The sequence below is a fragment of the Coregonus clupeaformis genome, chromosome 35 (genome assembly GCF_020615455.1).
Source record: "Coregonus clupeaformis isolate EN_2021a chromosome 35, ASM2061545v1, whole genome shotgun sequence".
Taxonomy (NCBI): Eukaryota; Metazoa; Chordata; class Actinopteri; order Salmoniformes; family Salmonidae; genus Coregonus; species Coregonus clupeaformis.
This window is the reverse complement of record NC_059226.1, coordinates 41,113,003-41,131,561: the sequence shown is the minus strand read 5'-3', so window position 1 is coordinate 41,131,561 and position 18,559 is coordinate 41,113,003. Positions and strand designations below refer to the sequence as shown.

General features: G+C 48.5%; 1 protein-coding gene across 1 annotated transcript; it reads right to left on the bottom strand.

The window, feature by feature from the left end:
- On the bottom strand, positions 1 to 12,598 carry LOC121551719 (von Willebrand factor A domain-containing protein 7). The gene is made up of 15 exons (XM_045210724.1): positions 12,521 to 12,598; positions 10,631 to 10,842; positions 10,276 to 10,412; positions 9,168 to 9,312; positions 8,317 to 8,410; positions 6,080 to 6,211; positions 5,734 to 5,920; positions 4,636 to 4,805; positions 4,378 to 4,490; positions 4,123 to 4,239; positions 3,691 to 3,879; positions 3,061 to 3,193; positions 2,424 to 2,576; positions 820 to 912; positions 1 to 371 (listed from the first exon to the last, which is right to left on the bottom strand). The coding sequence occupies exons 2-15, from the start codon at positions 10,814 to 10,816 to the stop codon at positions 1 to 3; spliced, it is 2,220 nt and encodes a 739-aa protein (XP_045066659.1). The 5' UTR covers positions 10,817 to 10,842; positions 12,521 to 12,598.
- Positions 12,599 to 18,559: the final 5,961 nt, after the last annotated feature.

Sequence of the window (18,559 nt, the reverse complement as noted above, 5' to 3'; positions counted from 1 at the left end):
TTATTTTCGAACTCTATCCCAATATGCAATATAGGCTCCTTCATGATTTACAAATGAAAGCCGTTTTTCAATGTAAACAGGAAGTGTGTCATCATCACTTACCTTGATGGTAACCTTGGAGATGGACATCTGAGTGGTGGACTGTCTCTGGAACATGGTGGAGGAAACCACGTCTGTCCCGTTCAACAGCACCACAAACTCCCCCGCAGGGACCTTGGTTACAGTAACCAGGAAGTCCCCGTTGCCCATGTCTTCCAGGGCCCCGCCTACGACCACTGACCCTGACGCTGTCACCAAGGCGACGTCGGCCACCTTGAAAGAGGCTGGGCCCTTTCTGCCCAACACTGATACAAACAGCATGGCAGGCATACCTGGGAGGAGGAGAGCGGAGAGGAGCAACGGAGGGAAAGAGAGTGAGAGAGAGAGGAGGAGGAGTGTAGGGGTAGGGAGAGAAAGAGAGGAGGAACATCCTCTTGAAGGGTGTGGCTATGTAACTGTTCTAGGTTCAGATACATTTTTACAAATTACAGTTAATGGCTTTTTATGACTTTGATTAAGTAGGCTTTATAAATGAACAGAATGCATTGTTTCGACCTACGCAACATCAAAGAGGGCCAGCCTACTTTGTGATAGAGAATGCAGCGATGAGTGCAAAACCTGTCGCCAGTCAGAAAAACGACGTGCGCAATGATAAACTGTATCTAACGGCTTTATTGAAGTGGCATCTGCATTCATGTAGATGATGTCGCCTTAGTTTAATTGTGATCAACAGATTACCTGCTTGATAGGATAATGATTTTAAGATGATGTTGTGTTTACCTGCTTTTGGACGGCCAGAGATGAGGGCGTATCCTGGGTGAGGTCCCTCGAAGGTCTCCACAAAGTCATAAATGAAGGCAATGGTACTCTGACCTGGAGACAGACAGACAGAGAGAGACACACACACACACACACACACACACACACACACACACACACACACACACACACACACACACACACACACACACACACACACATACACACAGAGTCAGGGCTGTATTGTCTCCCTTCTCTTTATGGCTCTGCCAGACCTGGATTCAAATACTTTTTTGACATCTTTTTACATCATTTTAAAAGGGTTAAGGTTAGGGAAAGAGTTAGCTAAAAGGGTTAAGGTTCGGGTTAGGGGAAGCGTTAGCTAAAAGGGTTAAGGTTAGGGGAAGCGTTACCTAAAAGGGTTAAGGTTAGGGAAAGAGTTAGCTAAAAGGGTTAAGGTTAGGGGAAGCGTTACCTAAAAGGGTTAAGGTTAGGGGAAGCGTTAGCTAAAAGGGTTAAGGTTAGGGAAAGAGTTAGCTAAAAGGGTTAAGGTTCGGGTTAGGGGAAGCGTTAGCTAAAAGGGTTAAGGTTAGTGGAAGCGTTAGCTAAAAGGGTTAAGGTTAGTGGAAGCGTTAGCTAAAAGGGTTAAGGTTAGGGGAAGCGTTAGCTAAAAGGGTTAAGGTTAGGGGAAGGATTACCTAAAAGGGTTAAGGTTAGGGGAAGAGTTAGCTAAACGTGTTGAGGTTAGGGGAAGCGTTAGCTAAGTAGTTGCAAAGTAGCTAAAAAGTAGTAAGTAGTTGCAAAGTTGCTAAAATTGTTTGTGATGAGTTACGAACACACAACCTTTGGGATGCTAGACGTTTGTGTTATACACCCTCCCGTCAACCACGACCAACCATCCATTCTCCTTTTGTTTTTGCCTTAAGAAACCTTCTGTCTTATGTAACCATACCAAACGTAACGTATCATAGTGATCTGACTGTCCCGGATTTACGTTTACTATGATATGTCTAGTCTATGAGACCAGGATGCACACACACAGTGGAGGAGACTACATCTGTCCCTTTAACAGCACCACAAACTCCCTGCAGGGACCTCGGCTACCGTAACCAGGAAGTCCTCATTACCCATGTCTTCCAGGGAGTGAGAGCTGTATTCTCTCCCTTCTCTATATGGTTATTTCAGACCTGTGTTCAAAGTTGAAATCGATTTAAATAGTATTTTTAAGTATTTCAAATGGTACAGATTTCAAGAATACACTGCTGCTACTCTGTTTATTATGTATGCATAGTCACCTTACCCCTACCTACATGTACATATTACCTCAATTACCTCGACTAACCTGAACCCCTGCACATTGCCTCGGTACCAGTTTTTTTCTTACTTTTTTTACTTACTTTTTAAAACTCTGAATTGTTGGTTAAGGGCTCATAAGTAAGCATTTCACTGTAAGGTCTACCTACACCTGTTGTATTCGGTGCATGTGATTAAATGTGACACATTTGATTTGATTTGATAATTTAATCCCAGGTCTGGGCTTTGTATGTATCATGGATGCCTTCTAGTGGTAAACATGAGCATTACACACAACTAAATAGAACAGGGGTATCTCTGTGGAAACTCACCCGTGACCTTCAGTGTGTAAGGCTGGTTGGAGTTCATGCTGATTTCCCATAATCCTGTCTGTTTGTTGGAGGCCAGACGGACCCGGTAGAGGTTGCCCACCGTCTGGACGGTCCCCAGTTTACCATTGGCCTCGTTCTGTTTCTGGGTCACACCTGTAATGGCGAGGAGGATACAGTCAAATATACTGTCATTGGGCTGTAACTGGTTCATGATACGTTGTTGAAACGTGCATTGTGCCATAAAAACATCAGGCTAGCTGCATACTCAAACATGTCAGTTGGTAGAGCATGGCGCTTGCAACACCAGGGTTGTGGGTTCGTTTCCCACGGGGGGCAGTATGAAAAATATATGCACTCACTAACTGTAAGTCGCTCTGGATAAGAGCGTCTGCTAAAATTACTAAAATGTCAACTGTAACCATTGAGAAATGTCATCCTATTCAGTAAGGTGAACCTTTACCTGAAAACTGACCTTAGATCAGTGTCTAGGGGAAATGTCATCCTATTCAGTTAGGTGACCCTTTACCTGAAAACTGACCTTAGATCAGTGTTTAGGGGAAATGTCATCCTATTCAGTTAGGTGAACCTTACCTGAAAATTGACCTTAGATCAGTGTGTAGGTGTTTGAGGTTCTTACCTGAAGGGTTCTTCAGGGTGAAGGTGAGGGCCTTTCCGGTGATGTAGATGGTGATGTTGTTCAGAGACTCGTCCAGCAGGAAGGAGAATGTCTCAGCTTTGCCCGGGTTCCTCGCTCGCTGTAGGACTGTCACCTGAGGAGGAGGAGAAACAGACAGAATGAGAGAGGAAGAAACAGATAGAAATAAGATGTGATGTACTGTATGTTGCTGTGTTGATGTAATGTGGAGGATTTAATAACCATAGACATAACAATTATGCCTATGTGACAGAATTAAAAGTGCCTTAAAAATAACGAAATAATAATACAGAATCATAATGTGTACCAGCAAGTAATATGCTATTCATTTATCTAAATGTTGATTATACGACCTGTGTGCTCTTGATGTCTGATCTGAGATTGATTTGTGATACCTAGGAATTAATATATAGGGGTGCAAGTGACTTGAAGCCAAAGCTACATCTCCATGTGATTTATTTATATATTTCCCCCTTTCAGGGGTATAACTCCTAGGCATTTCTAAAATGCATTATTTATAAAGCACAAGTGTTTTTTTTTTATTGATCAAGTTTTGAATGATTTTAAATCAACTACTGATCCAAAACAAAATGGCCACCATCGTTGACTCACCAGAGCGGAGGTGGAGGAGTCGATGATGATGTCAGTGGCCTGGGGCAGGTTTTCCTTGGTGACTCCAATGGCCTGACCACCAGACGCCACCGCCAGGTCCTTGTAGGTCTCGAATGTAGCTGCCCTGGACTCTAACCCACGCCTCCTCCTTCTAGCACCAGCACCATCACCAGTCATGAAGAAAGACACCTGGAGAGACACATAAGTGTGTTTGAGAGAGGTCGGGTGGTTTGCCTGGTCGTATTCATTAGGCACCAAATGGAAGAAAACATGGAGGGACTACCCAAACTTGTCCAATAAGAATTTATTGTTTTTCGTTTGCCATTGCAAAACATTTTGCTGCGTTTTGCTACTGTGTGCCCTAATGAATAAGATCTTGAAATGCAGGAAATGGTTTCTACTAAAACAGGAAGTGTTTGAGGAAGTGCTCACGGTTGACTTGGTGCTCCTGATCAGGGCCACGATGGTGTCCTTCAACGCAATGTCCTTGGCAACGGCATCTGTGAAAACATAGATGTGGGACGACGCAGGGGCACCGGTCAGCGCCAACTGGAGAGGGAGAGAGAGAGAGAGAGAGAGAGAGAAAGAGAGAGAGTGCTTAGAGTCTTTACTTACTGTTAGGAGCACTACAGAGATTGGGATTATATCCTAAACCTGATTGGAAGATAGCCATGTCAATCACTGTACCTGTAGCCCTGACAGGCACATCTCAGGGAGGTCTCCGCCTCCATCAGCCTTGAGTTTAGCGATCTCTCTTTTCATAACATCAGGGTTTGACGTTCTTATCAGGGGTCCGAACGCTACACACACACACACACACACACACATGATCACTAACCACTTCCTGACTTAACCACAAACCGCACAGGCATTTCGGTGAATGCCAGAGTTGTCAGTGAGATTTTGCTGAGGATAATGCTTGGTGGAGTGTAAAGCCAGCCTAACCTGGGTCGTTGAATGGGACCAGGATGTACTGGGAGGGCTCATCCTGCGTTCCCTTCTTGCTGTCGATGATCTCATTGACGACTCTCTTGGCTTCAAGGATGTCATCCTTCATGCTCCCTGTGGTGTCGATCACAAAAGCAACCACTGATGAACGCGCTATGCCCATGAAGCTGTGGGAGAGAGAGAGAGATAAAGAGAGAGTGTAATTTCCTCTTCCCCCCTCTCCTCCCCTTCACCCCCTCTACCCTCTCCTTCCCTTCACCCCCTCTACCCACTCCTCCCCTTCACCCCCCTACCCCTCTCCTTCTCTTCACCCCCTCTACCCTCTCCCCCATTTCACCCACTCCACCCTCTCCTCCCTTTCACCCCCTCTACCCTCTCCTCCCCTTCCCCCCTCTACCCCTCTACTCCCCTTCACCCCCTCTACCCCTCTACCCCTCTCCTCTCCTCCCCTTCACCCTCTCTACCCCTCTCCTCCCCTTCACCCCCTCTACCCCTTTCCTCCCCTTCACCCCCCTCTACCCTCTCCTCCCCTTCACCCCCCGTACCCCTCTACCCCCTCTCCTCTCCTCCCCTACACCCCCTCTATCCACTCCTCCCCTTCACCCCCTCTCCACTCTCCTCCCCTTCACCACCTCTACCCTCTCCTCCCCTTCACCCCCTCTACCCTCTCCCTCCCCTTCACCCCCTCTACCCCTTTCCTCCCCTTCACCCCCTCTACCCTCTCCTCCCCTTCACCCCCTCTACCCTCTCCTCCCATTCACCCCCTCTACCCTCTCCTCCCCTTCACCCCCTCTATCCACTCTTCCCCTTCACCCCCTCTACCCTCTCCTCCACTTCACCCCCCTCTACCCTCTCCCCCCTTCACCCCCTCTACCCTCTCCTCCCATTCACCCCCTCTACCCTCTCCTCCCCTTCACCCCCTCTACCCTCTCCTCCCCTTCACCCCCCTCTATCCACTCCTCCCCTTCACCCCCTCTCCACTCTCCTCCCCTTCACCACCTCTACCCTCTCCTCCCCTTCACCCCCTCTACCCTCTCCTCCCCTTCACCCCCTCTAGCCTCTCCTCCCCTTCACCCCCTCTACCCCTCTCCATACCGTAGGTAGTCGTTGTCACCGGCAGCTCCCCGGATGTCGTCCAGCAGCTGGAGGGTGGCGGTTGTTGCCACGGTGACAGCGGCAGTGTGCAGGGCCATGTTGTCGGAGCGACGCTCGTCCTTGCTGATGCCCCCGCGAGGAACCTCCGAGCTGGTCAGGTCAGCTGCACCGCCATGACTACACTTACCTGTGGGAAGAGAGGTGATGTTATACATGGAGTGTGTGGGTATGTGGGGAGGGTAGTGTGTGTGTGTGTGTGTGTGTGTGTGTGTGTGTGTGTGTGTGTGTGTGTGTGTGTGTGTGTGTGTGTGTGTGTGTGTCTATGTGTATGTGTATGTGGGTGTACCTTTAGGCTTAGCTGCGGAGAAGATCCCCATGTACCCAGAGGTGAGTTTCTTCTCATTAAGGATGTTAGGCAGGATGGAGTTTGAACAGAACCCCCCATTGGCACAGTCACTGCAGGTCGGGGTGCTGACATCTACAGAACCAAAACACAACTTTTAAGAGTCGTTCTTGAATTACGGTGGCATTAAAAAATATATATATATTTTTTCTATATTTTGTTATTGATATAAATGCATGTTACCATTCTAAATCAACTAATATGGCAGCTTAATAACTTTAAATCATTTTTACCATTATAATAACACTGTGCCACCTGTAGCAGTGGTAACACCAATGATGGTACCACCAATGAGACATTTGAGTAAATTAGGATTTTCTGAAATGGACGCCACAAATGCTCAAATCTTTAAAATGATTTACCAGTGATATGATTAATGATTTTGCTCACAGTATTATTTCCCTTCATTTAAATTGACTAACACCAAGTGACACGTTGGATTGAGCAACACCAAGTGTGCAAAGCTGTCTTCAAAGCAAAGGGTGGCTATTTGAAGAATCTCAAAATATAAAATATATTTTGATTTGTTTAACACTTTTTTGGTTACTACATGATTCCATATGTGTTATTTCATAGTTTTGATGTCTTCAGTAGTATTCTACAGTGTAGAAAATAGTAAAAATTGAGAAAAACCCTGGAATGAGTAGGTGTGTCCAAACTTTTGACTGGTAGTGTAGATATGTCTTTCTCTATCCCATAATTCCCTCTGACTATTCTGCTTCATATCGCTCTGTTTTCTCCATAACAGATAATGTGTGTGTGTGTGTGTCCCTGTCTGCCCTTTAGACTTCCTGTAAACCCTTAATGACCTCATCATCACATGAAGCCAGAGGTGGCAGCAGATTTCTCTCTTTGTCTCTCCTTTTTAATCTGCTAACGTACTTTTTCTCTCACATTCCAAGCATGCCTCCCTCTTTCCTTCCCTCCCTCCCTCCCTCCCTCCCTCCCTCCTCCCTCCCTCCCTCCCTCCCTCCCTCCCTCCCTCCCTCCCTCCCTCCCTCCCTCCCTCCCTCCCTCCCTCCCTCCCTCCCTCCCTCTCTCCCTCTCTCCCCCTCCTCCTTCCATCCCTGTCCTACCACCCCCTCCCTCCTTCCTTCCTTCCTTCCTTCCTTCCTTCCTTCCTTCCTTCCTTCCTTCCTTCCTTCCTTCCTTCCTTCCTTCCCTTCCTTCCTTCCTTCCTTCCTTCCTTCCTTCCTTCCTTCCTTCCTTCCTTCCTTCCCTGCCCTACCACCCTCCCTCCCTCCCTCCCTCCTTCCTTCCTTCCCTGCCCTCCCTCCCTCCCTCCCTCCCTCCCTCCCTCCCTCCTTCCTTCCTTCCCTGCCCTACCACCCCCCCTCCCTCCTCCCTTCCTTCCCTGCCCTACCACCCTCCCTCCCTCCCTCCCTCCCTCCCTCCTTCCATCCCTGCCCTACCACCCCCCTCCCTCCTTCCTTCCCTGCCCTCCCTCCCTCCCTCCCTCCCTCCCTCCCTCCCTCCCTCCCTCCCTCCCTCCCTCCCTCCCTCCCTCCCTCCCTCCCTCCCTCCCTGCCCTACCACCCTCCCTCCTTCCCTCCCTTCCCTACCTCTCTCCCTCACTCCTCCATCCCTGCCCTACCACCCCCCTTCCTTCCTTCCCTCCCTTCCCTACCACCCCCCTCCCTCCTTCCTTCCCTGCCCTACCACCCTCCCTCCCTCCCTCCCTCCTCCCTCCCTCCCTCCCTCCCTCCCTGCCCTACCACCCTCCCTCCTTCCCTCCCTTCCCTACCTCTCTCCCTCCCTCCTTCCATCCCTGCCCTACCACCCTCCCTCCCTCCCTCCTTCCTTCCCTCCCTGCCCTACCACCCTCCCTCCTTCCCTCCCTTCCCTACCTCTCTCCCTCCCTCCCTCCATCCCTGCCCTACCACCCCCCTTCCTTCCTTCCTTCCCTGCCCTACCACCCTCCCTCCCTCCCTCCTTCCTTCTATCCCTGCCCTACCCCCTATCTCCCTCCCTCCTTCCTTCCATCTCTGCCCTACCACCCCCCACCTCCTTCCTTCCTTCCCTGCCCTACCACCCCCCTCCTTCCTTCCTTCCCTGCCCTACCACCCTCCCTCCCTCCCTCCCTCCCTCCCTCCCTCCCTCCCTCCCTCCCTCCCTCCCTCCTTCCTTCCCTGCCCTAACACCCCCCCTCCCTCCTTCCTTCCTTCCCAAACCCACCCTACCTGCCAGGTTTTCCAGTGGGAGATCGGGGCGGATCAGGTTGGCGTAGGGTTCAGTGTATCCCAGCTCCACCCAGTTACTGTGGCTGTAGAAGTCCTGACAAAACACAAGCATGAATTATATACCAACTCTGTCTGTGGGAAAATGATCTATCTAATTCCCTATTACAGTGGGTAAAACAGACACCTCAAGATAGAAGTCAACTTGGTTCAGAAGATAACACTTGAGCCAACGTGAAATATGAAATGAGACATTAGGTGAAATAGATGTTGTCTTTCTCTCTCCCCTCCACCTCCCCTTCTCCCTATATCCTTTCATTCCTTATCTTATCTCCCTTCATTCCTGGAAGTTCAGACTGTCTCCCTCTTTTCCCTTCAACCCCCTCTCCCACTCCTCTCTCTCTCTCTCCCTCTCCCACTCCTCCCTTTCTCTCTCCCTCTCCCACTCCTCTCTCTCCCTCTCTCTCTCTCTCTCTCCCTCTCCCTCTCCCTCTCCCTCTCCCTCTCCCTCTCCCTCTCTCTCTCTCTCTCCCTCTCCCTCCCCCCTCCTCTCTCTCCCTCTCCCACTCCTCCCTCTCTCTCCTCTCCCACTCCTCCCTCTCCCTCTCCCACTCCCCCCTCTCTCTCTCTCCCTCTCCCTCTCTCTCCCTTTACCTCCAGTCTGGGATCTAATCACACTGGTGCTCCCAACATATAAAAGTTAGGAGCACAACAAAACATTTAGGAGCACTAGAAAATAGTTGTACTGTGTAGAGTACTCTCCCCAGTGTCTCTCTATGTACTGTGTACAGTACTCTCCCCAGTGTCTCTCTAGCTATCTGTACTGTGTGGTACCCCCCCTCTCTCTCTCTTACCTGTAGCGTGTGCAGTACTCTCCCCAGTGTCTCTCTGGCAGCCTGGAAGTTTTCCTTTCGTATGTTGGCCTTAATGCTGGCCACCCCATCAGTGATAAGGCGCCGGCCCTCAGAAAACGCCTCTGAGTTAAAGTGATGGGCTGGGCTGTTATAATAAAGATTATGATCAATTGGTTTTATATAGAAAACAACTGTAGGAGTGAAATAGAAAATGTTCACTTGGGCTGTCACAATAATGACAATGACTAATTGTTTATGTAGGTCATACATTAGATACACTAGAAGAAGGGTGTATGAGTGAATCACATCCTAAACTTTTACAATAAGTTGCTTAGGAATAAAGTGTTTGAGAGCAGCATATCAAATCAAATCAAATTGTATTTGTCACATGCGCTGAATACAACAGTTGTAGACCTTACAGTGAAATGCTTACTTACAAGCCCTTAACCATCAATGCAGTTTTAAGAAAAATAAGTGTTAAGTAAAAAATAGATAAGTACAAAAAATTAAATAATGATAATAATCATTAGAGCAGCTGTAAAATAACAGTAGTTAGGCTATATACAGGGGGTACCGGTACAGAGTCAATGTGCGGGGCACAGGTTAGTGGAGGTAATTGAGGTAATATGTACATGTAGGTAGAGTTATTAAAGTGACTGTGCATAGATAATAAACAGAGAGTAGCAGCAGCGTAAAAAGGGGGGTGGGGGAGAGGGGGCAATGCAAATAGTCTGGGTAGCCATTTGATTAGCTGTTCAGGAGTATTATGGCTTGGAAGGAGAAGCTGTTAAGAAGCCTTTTAGACCTAGATTTGGCGCTCCGGTACCGCTTGCCGTGCGGTAGCAGAGAGAACAGTCTATGCCTAGGGTGGCTGGAGTCTTTGACCATTTTTAGGGCCTTCCTCTGACACCGCCTGGTATAGAGGTCCTGATGTACTGGGCCGTATGACGCATGTGACGTGTGCTGGAGAAGAAAACTAAATTGTTTTTAAAACTAGTTAAATAAAAATTTAATAAAAAACGTATGTTGCTTTTCCTGTGCTATTTCCAAGCACTCAAAGCATTTTACATAATAAGGGAACCTCATCCTCTATCAATGTAGCACCAACCTGTTGACAAAGTCTCTGTCCACCTGTCCGTTCTGTACGTAGATCTCGTTCAGGGCAGATTTGAACTTAGCTGCCGACACTTCACCTGTTGCTTTGGGTCCCAGGCAGGCCTGGACCAGCTCTTCAGCAGAGTTACCCTAAAGGGAAAGGTCAGAGGTCAAAGGGTAGACATTTTTACAAACAACTCTATTTCCTTTCTCTCTCTCTCTCTCTCTCTCTCTCTCTCTCTCTCTCTCTCTCTCTCTCTCTCTCTCTCTCTCTCTCTCTCTCTCCCCTCTCTCTCTCTCTCTCTCTCTCTCTCTCTCGCTCTCTCTCTCTCTCACACACACACACACACGCACAAACACACACTTACAGTGGGGGTGAAGTCTCGTCCCTCTGTCTCTGCGATTGCTCGGCACACATCCGTGACCTTCTGTAGCACGGCCACTCCCGTGATGCTAACGTGGGTGGAGGCTCCACCCCCGATGGGAGCAAACGCCCAGGCTCCTCCTGATAGGACCAGGGCCAGGAAGGACACACCCAGCACCGGTGACATCATCAGTCTTTGGGGGACGGGGGGGTTGGCTGGTGGATGGAGGGGTGAGTGAGCGAGAGAGAGAGAGAGAGAGAAAGCAGAGAGAGAGAGAGAGAGAGAGAGAGAGAGAGAGAGAGAGAGAGAGCGTGAGAGAGAGAGAGTAAGAGAGAGAGAAAGAGAGAGAGCGTTAGAGAGAGAGAGAGAGAGAGAGAGAGAGTGAGTGAGAAAGAGAGAGCGTAGAGAGAGAGAGAGAGAGAGAGAGAGAGAGCGTTAGAGCGAGAGAGAGAGTGTGAGAGAGAGAGAGAGAGAGAGAGAGAGAGAGAGAGAGAGAGAGAGAGAGAGAGAGAGAGAGAGAGAACGTAGGGGCAGAGATAGTGAGACTGTCATCATCATCATGAAGTGGGATTGCATTATCGACAACTGCAAGCAAATCTCTGACCCAGCCCCAGTTGTTAAATCTCTTGGCCACAACACAACATGCTATATAATGAGGGTGTAGTTAGCATATGGAAGCATTTTTATGATACATCGTTAAACTGTAATAAAACGTTGTCAAAACTGATTAGAGAACAGTGCTTAGCCCCTGTTCATACTGCATTCCCTGTGCTTAGCCCCCCCATACTTTATTTCCTTGTTGCACAGGGTTCTCCTAAGAGATACAAAGGTGCATACTGTTGAAGTGTTAGGCAACATGGCTCAACTCAACCATGGCCTTTTTTTTACCCAATATCCTTTTGCTGAATAACTATTTATTGAATACCTTTAGTTCCTCAAGTGTTAAAAAGCTAACATTGAACTGAAAGGCTGGTGGGAAATGGAACAATACTGCTCCTTACTGCTGCTTTCTGTCCTAGATTGAGAGAATGTCTGTCATATGTAGAATCCTATACATACTATATATCATGGTCATATATGTACGATCTGTATACATATAGTGTGTATAGGGTTCTATAACTAAATAACTTAACGGTTAGGTGTAATACTACAGTTATAGGATCTTAATTTGATCTTAATTTTATCACCCTGTTGCAGGAGACTTTTCCTGCAATAAGTGAATGTGTAGTGTATTTGAGGTTTAAAAAGGGTTATGAAGTTTGTAATTTCCAGTTTGAAATTTCAGACTTGATTTTCCCTAACATTTCTTTTTTAACCCCTTACAAAAATGTCCATTCATTATAATCCATATAATTATTCACATTATTTTCCTGCTGTAGCAAACTGGCTCAAATTAAGATCCTACATCTGTATACCATGTAAGAGAAATAAAATAATTGTAACTGTTTGAAACTCAAACAACATGAACATCAAAGTGTGTTTGGTGATCTATTTCAATCACAGCATAGTACTTTCTTGTAATTCGAGTCAAAAGTTTCAACTAATTCAAAGTCAATTTTTTATGCTTCTAAAATTAAATTAATTGAATAAAGACAATATTTCCACTGAACTGACAAACGCTGAGAAAATATATTTTGACAAAGCACCGATAACCGAGAAAATTATATGGTTATAACAAACAATTCAAAACATAATATATTATCATCTAAGGACTATAAACCGTTTACCATTTAAAATATAAATGATAGAAATAGAATATATAAATATTCTCTCTATATATAAATATAAATAGAATATAAATAACAGTAAACATAATGAAAATAAAGATATCTGAATTGTTTTGTCATATAATAACACCAGTTATGTAAAGAAACCTTTTCAAAGCTTACATACCTTCTCAGGTTATTTGAGCGTAGTTGGATCTCTTCCTCTTTCCCTCTCTCTGTTGCAGTAGTAACCCAAACTGTAGAGGAACCCCCTGGAAGATACACCTGTATATATACTGGACTGTACGGTCAGGCAGGGATGGGGAGAGGAGGGTGAGGTGTGTTACAAAACACACTATTCATTCACTTCTAGGGGTTTCCATGGCCATAACATATCCAATCGTCTTATCAGATGTCAATCAATCAATGTGGACCATAAGGGGCGGGGCTACCCTGAACCTAACCTGGTAATAACCTGTAAATCACTAACCTGTGTGTGTGTGTGTGTATGTGCGTGTGTGTGTGCATGCGAATCAATAAGGTGACTGCAATACAGGAAACGGACGCACACACACATACACACACGCATCCACACACGCATCCACACATGCACACACACACACACACACACACACACACACACACACACACACACACACACACACACACACACACACACACACACACACACACACACACACACACACACACACACACACACACACACACACACACACACATACATGTCCCCCTGCTTAAGCCAGTACATGTCCAGGCCCGTCTGAAGTTTGCTAGAGTGCATTTGGATGATCCAGAAGATGATTGGGAGAATGTCATATGGTCAGATGAAACCAAAATATAACTTTTTGGTAAAAACTCAACTCGTCGTGTTTGGAGGACAAATAATGATGAGTTGCATCCAAAGAACACCATACCTACTGTGAAGCATGGGGGTGGAAACATCATGCTTTGGGGCTGTTTTTCTGTAAAGGGACCAGGACGACTGATCCGTGTAAAGGAAAGAATGAATGGGGCCATGTATCGTGAGATTTTGAGTGAAAACCTCCTTCCATCAGCAAGGGCATTGAAGATGAAACGTGGCTGGGTCTTTCAGCATGACAATGATCCCAAACACACCACCCGGGCAACGAAGGAGTGGCTTCGTAAGAAGCATTTCAAGGTCCTGGAGTGGCCTAGCCAGTCTCCAGATCTCAACCCCATAGAAAATCTTTGGAGGGAGTTGAAAGTCCGTGTTGCCCAGCGACAGCCCCAAAACATCACTGCTCTAGAGGAGATCTGCATGGAGGAATGGGCCAAAATACCAGCAACAGTGTGTGAAAACCTTGTGAAGACTTACAGAAAACGTTTGACCTGTGTCATTGCCAACAAAGGGTATATAACAAAGTATTGAGAAACTTTTGTTATTGACCAAATACTTATTTTCCACCATAATTTGCAAATAAATTAATTAAAAATCCTACAATGTGATTTTCTGGATTTTTCTTTCTCATTTTGTCTGTCATAGTTGACGTGTACCTATGATGAAAATTACAGGCCTCTCTCATCTTTTTAAGTGGGAGAACTTGCACAATTGGTGGCTGACTAAATACTTTTTTCCCCCACTGTATGTGATATGGCTTTACATCCCCTGCTATATTGTGGATCGAGAGTTACCTGTCCAACAGAACACAGAGGGTGTTCTTTAATGGAAGCCTCTCCAACATAATCCAGGTAGAGTAAGGCATTCCCCAGGGCAGCTGTCTAGGTCCCTTTTTTTCAATCTTTACTAATGACATGCCACTGGCTTTGAGTATGCGGATGACTCAACACTATACACGTCAGCTACTACAGCGACTGAAATGACTGCACAAAACAAAGAGCTGCAGATCGTTTCAGAATGGGTGGCAAGAAATAAGATGGTCCTGAATATTTCAAAAACTAAAATCATTGTATTTGGGAGAAATCATTCACTAAACCCTAAAGCTCATCTACATTTTGTAATGAGTAATGTGGAAATTGAGCAAGTTGAGGACACTAAACTCCTTGGTGTAACCCTGGATTGTAAACTGTCATGGTCCAAACATATTGATGCAACAGTAGCTAAGATGGGGAGAGGTCTGTCCATAATGAAGCACTGCTCTGCTTTCTTGACATTGCTATTAACAAAACAAGTTCTACAGGCCCTAGTTTTGTCACACCTGGACTACTGCCCAGCCATATGGTCAAGTGCCACAAAGTGTCATGAGCACTCTCTCTCCCTGGTAGCAACATTAATTGCATTCAATTATCTTCCACTCTGCTCACCTCCCTCTCTCTACTCAGCCTAACTAGCTCCACCTGCCCTGCTCTGCTCTTGTTACCTGGCCAGCTGCACTGCATTTCCCACTCACCATCCTCACCTTGCCTCACTCTGTTCTAATTACTCTGCCAGCTGAACTGCATTTCCCCACTACCTCTCCCAGTATATCAAGCCCTGGTTTTCAGCCAAGCCCTGTCAGATCGTCTTCAAACCCGGACCAGTAACCTGCCTGTCTGCGCTCTGACTCCTGTTTGTGATACCGATCCTTTCTTGACTGCCTCCTTGTTCTACTGCCCCGTCTATCCCAACCTGCCTTCTGGACCTCGACTACTCTCCGATCTTCAGCCCCTCCGGTAACTCGTTTCTGCCTTCTGTCTCTCACCACGATATTTGCCCAGCCCTGATCTGTACCTCTGCCTGCCATTCATATTGCTGTTGTGTGTGTGTGTCCCCCAGGTCTCCGACCACCAGATGAGCGTGCCCAGACGTTTCACCACCCTCGGCCCGATACGCCGCTCCATCACTGGGGAACACACACACTAAGCACTTGGACTGGACACCCCCGGACATTTGGTGACCCCCGGAGCACAGGTACCCACAGGAGGACCCTGAAAGACCCCTGACACCCCTGGGACTCCTCTTCCCGCCTGTAACCTTGAATAAAGAACTCTGAATTTGAACTTGCGCTCTTGGGTCCTCTTCTGTTCGTGACAGAACGATCTGACCATCATGGACCCAGCGCACTCCCTGACCACGATGGAGGAAGAGCCAGAGAGGACTGCCCTACAGCGACTGGAACGCTCTGAGGGAGACATAAATCGGATGGCTGGCGACATCGCTTCCCTTCTCCAGCTATTCAACCAGCAGCAACAACAGTTCCAACTGCAGCAACAACAGCTAGCCCAAGCCCTGCAACTACTCTCAAGCCCGGCTACTCCACCTGCACCCCCCTGGTCCTTTTGTTCCTGTACCACCGATACTCCTTCATCCCTCCGCTGGAGGTCCCAATGCTGCAGGCCCGGCAGTGCTGCCACCAGATCCCCACGCTCCTGAACCAAGGATTGGGAACCCGGAACGTTTTGATGGCAACCAGAAGCAAGTAAGACCATTCTTGAGCAGCTGCCGAATCCAGTTTGCACTACAGCCCAGGACTTTCTCAACAGAGGGAGCCAAGGTGGGGTATGTCATCACACATCTCACCGGTCGAGCTCGGTTGTGGGGAACGGCGGAATTCGACCGGCAAACCCCAGCCTGTGCCTCCTTCAGTGCCTTTGAGGAGGAGATGTTAAAGGTCTTTGACCTAGGCTCGCCAACAGCCGAAGCGTCACAAGCTCTGCTCACCATCCGTCAGGGCAATCGGACAGTGGCAGACTTCTCCATTGACTTTCGTACCCTGGCCAGTCAAAGCTCGTTTAACCCAGAGGCACTGGTGCAAGCCTTCCTCCATAGCCTGGCGGACTATATCAAGGACGAGCTTGTTTCCCATGACCCGCCCTCAACGCTTGATGCCGCCATTGACCTTGCCGTTCGCATTGACCGCCGTATACAGACCCGGAGGAGGGAGAAGGGCCGTCTCAGTCAACCTGCCATCCGTACTCGGGTCGATACCGCTTCTGTCCAGCCCCTGCCTGTCAAGTCCCATAGCCAACTCAATCAGCCTGAGCCCATGGAGATTGGCCGTGCCTCTCTGACTCCCGAGGAGCGTCGGCGCCGTCTAAGCTCCAACCTTTGCCTCTACTGTGGTGGCGAGAATCACCGTGTCGCTACTTGTCCGGCAAAAGCCGCAGCTCACCAGGTGTAGGGGAGATCCGGGTGAGCTCAACAAGCCTTCAGTCTCCCTCCATCCGAAAGACCCTGCTTCATCTCCGCCTTCAGCTTTCTGACAAGACTCATACATTGGCCGCCCTTGTGGATTCCGGAGCCGAAGCAAACATCATGGACCCTGAGCTTGCACAGCAACTGGGCGTGAACCATCATCAACTGACACAACCCATTCCTGCACGAGCCCTGGATGGGCATCATCTTGGCACTGTCACTCATATCTCCGCCCCTGTGACAATCCTGCTGTCAGGAAACCACCAGGAGTCCATCCAGTTTCACCTCCTACACTCACCTGGCCAACCACTCATTCTTGGATACCCGTGGCTCCGTCAGCACAACCCCCCACATCGACTGGGAGACAGGAACAGTCCGTGAGTGGGGAAGGAGTTGTCACCAGACCTGTTTAAGGGGGGCCACCCTGCCCGTTCACCGGGAAGGATCTAGCGCTACCTCCGACATATCCAATGTTCCGGCCTGTTACCACAGCCTGAAAGAGGTGTTCAACAAATCCAAGGCGACATCTCTACCCCCACACAGACCCTATGACTGCGCGATTGATCTCCTGCCTGGCACAGCACCTCCCAAGGGTCGTCTGTATTCACTGTCAGCCCCGGAAAGAAAGGCCATGGAGGACTACATTAATGACTCTCTTGCCTCCGGGATAATTAGACCGTCGTCTTCCCCGCAGGAGCGGGATTCTTCTTTGTCGGCAAGAAGGACGGTTCTCTTCGTCCATGCATAGATTACCGGGGTCTGAACGACATCACGGTTAAGAATCGCTACCCACTGCCCTTACTTTCGTCTGCCTTCGAACTGCTGCAGGGAGCCACTGTATTCACTAAGCTGGACCTTCGCAATGCCTACCATCTGGTGCGGATGAGGGAGGGAGACGAATGGAAGACAGCGTTCAACACACCAACCGGCCACTATGAATATCTCGTCATGCCCTTCGGCCTCACCAATGCCCCAGCAGTTTTTCAAGCCCTAGTGAATGATATCCTCAGGGACATGCTAAATACGTTCGTATTTGTGTACCTTGACGATATTTTAATATTCTCAAAGACTCTGTCAGAACACACGCACCACGTCCGGTTGGTCCTGCGCCGCCTGCTGGAGAACTCTCTTTTCGTGAAGGCAGAGAAGTGCGAGTTCCATGCCAAGACCGTTTCATTCCTGGGGTATGTGGTGACCGAGGGCAGCATTCAGATGGATCTCACGAAGGTGGCGGCTGTCACTTCCTGGCCAGTTCCTGAGTCTCGGAAGAAGTTGCAACAGTTCCTGGGCTTTGCCAACTTTTATAGGAGATTCATCAGAAACTATAGCACAGTGGCTGCACCCCTCACGGCGCTAACCAGCACTAAACAACCGTACCAATGGACATCAGCTGCTGATAAGGCCTTCAATATCCTCAAGACATGTTTCACTTCTGCTCCCATCCTCCAGATGCCAGATGCAGCAAGGCAGTTTGTGGTGGAGGTAGATGCTTCGGACGTGGGAGTGGGTGCAGTGCTTTCTCAAAGAGCAGCTGAGGATGGCAAGATGCACCCCTGTGCCTTCTACTCCCGTCGGCTAACCCCTGCCGAATGCAACTACGACATTGGGAACCGCGAGCTGTTGGCTGTCAAGCTCGCCCTTGAAGAATGGCGGCACTGGTTAGAGGGGTCAAAGGAACCATTCGTAGTGTGGACAGACCACAAGAACCTGGAGTATATCCAAACAGCCAGGAGGCTGAACTCCCGTCAACAGCGGTGGTCTCTGTTCTTTACGCGCTTCAATTTCACGCTCTCCTACCGCCCGGGATCTCGCAACATCAAACCTGATGCTCTTTCCCGGATGTTTCAGAAGGGACGAGACCACCGCCATGACAGCTCCCATTCTTCCCAGCCACTTGGTCGTAGCGGCCCTCACCTGGGAGATCGAGAAGCAGGTCATGGAGGCTCTTCGGGACCAGCCAGGTCCAAGCACCAGCGCCCCCCAACCGTCTGTTTGTTCCAGCAAATCTCAGGTCACCTGTGATTCAGTGGGGGCACGAATCCCGTCTGGCCTGTCATCCCGGCATCACTCGCACCCTTCATCTGGTCCGCCAGCGGTTCTGGTGGCGGGGGA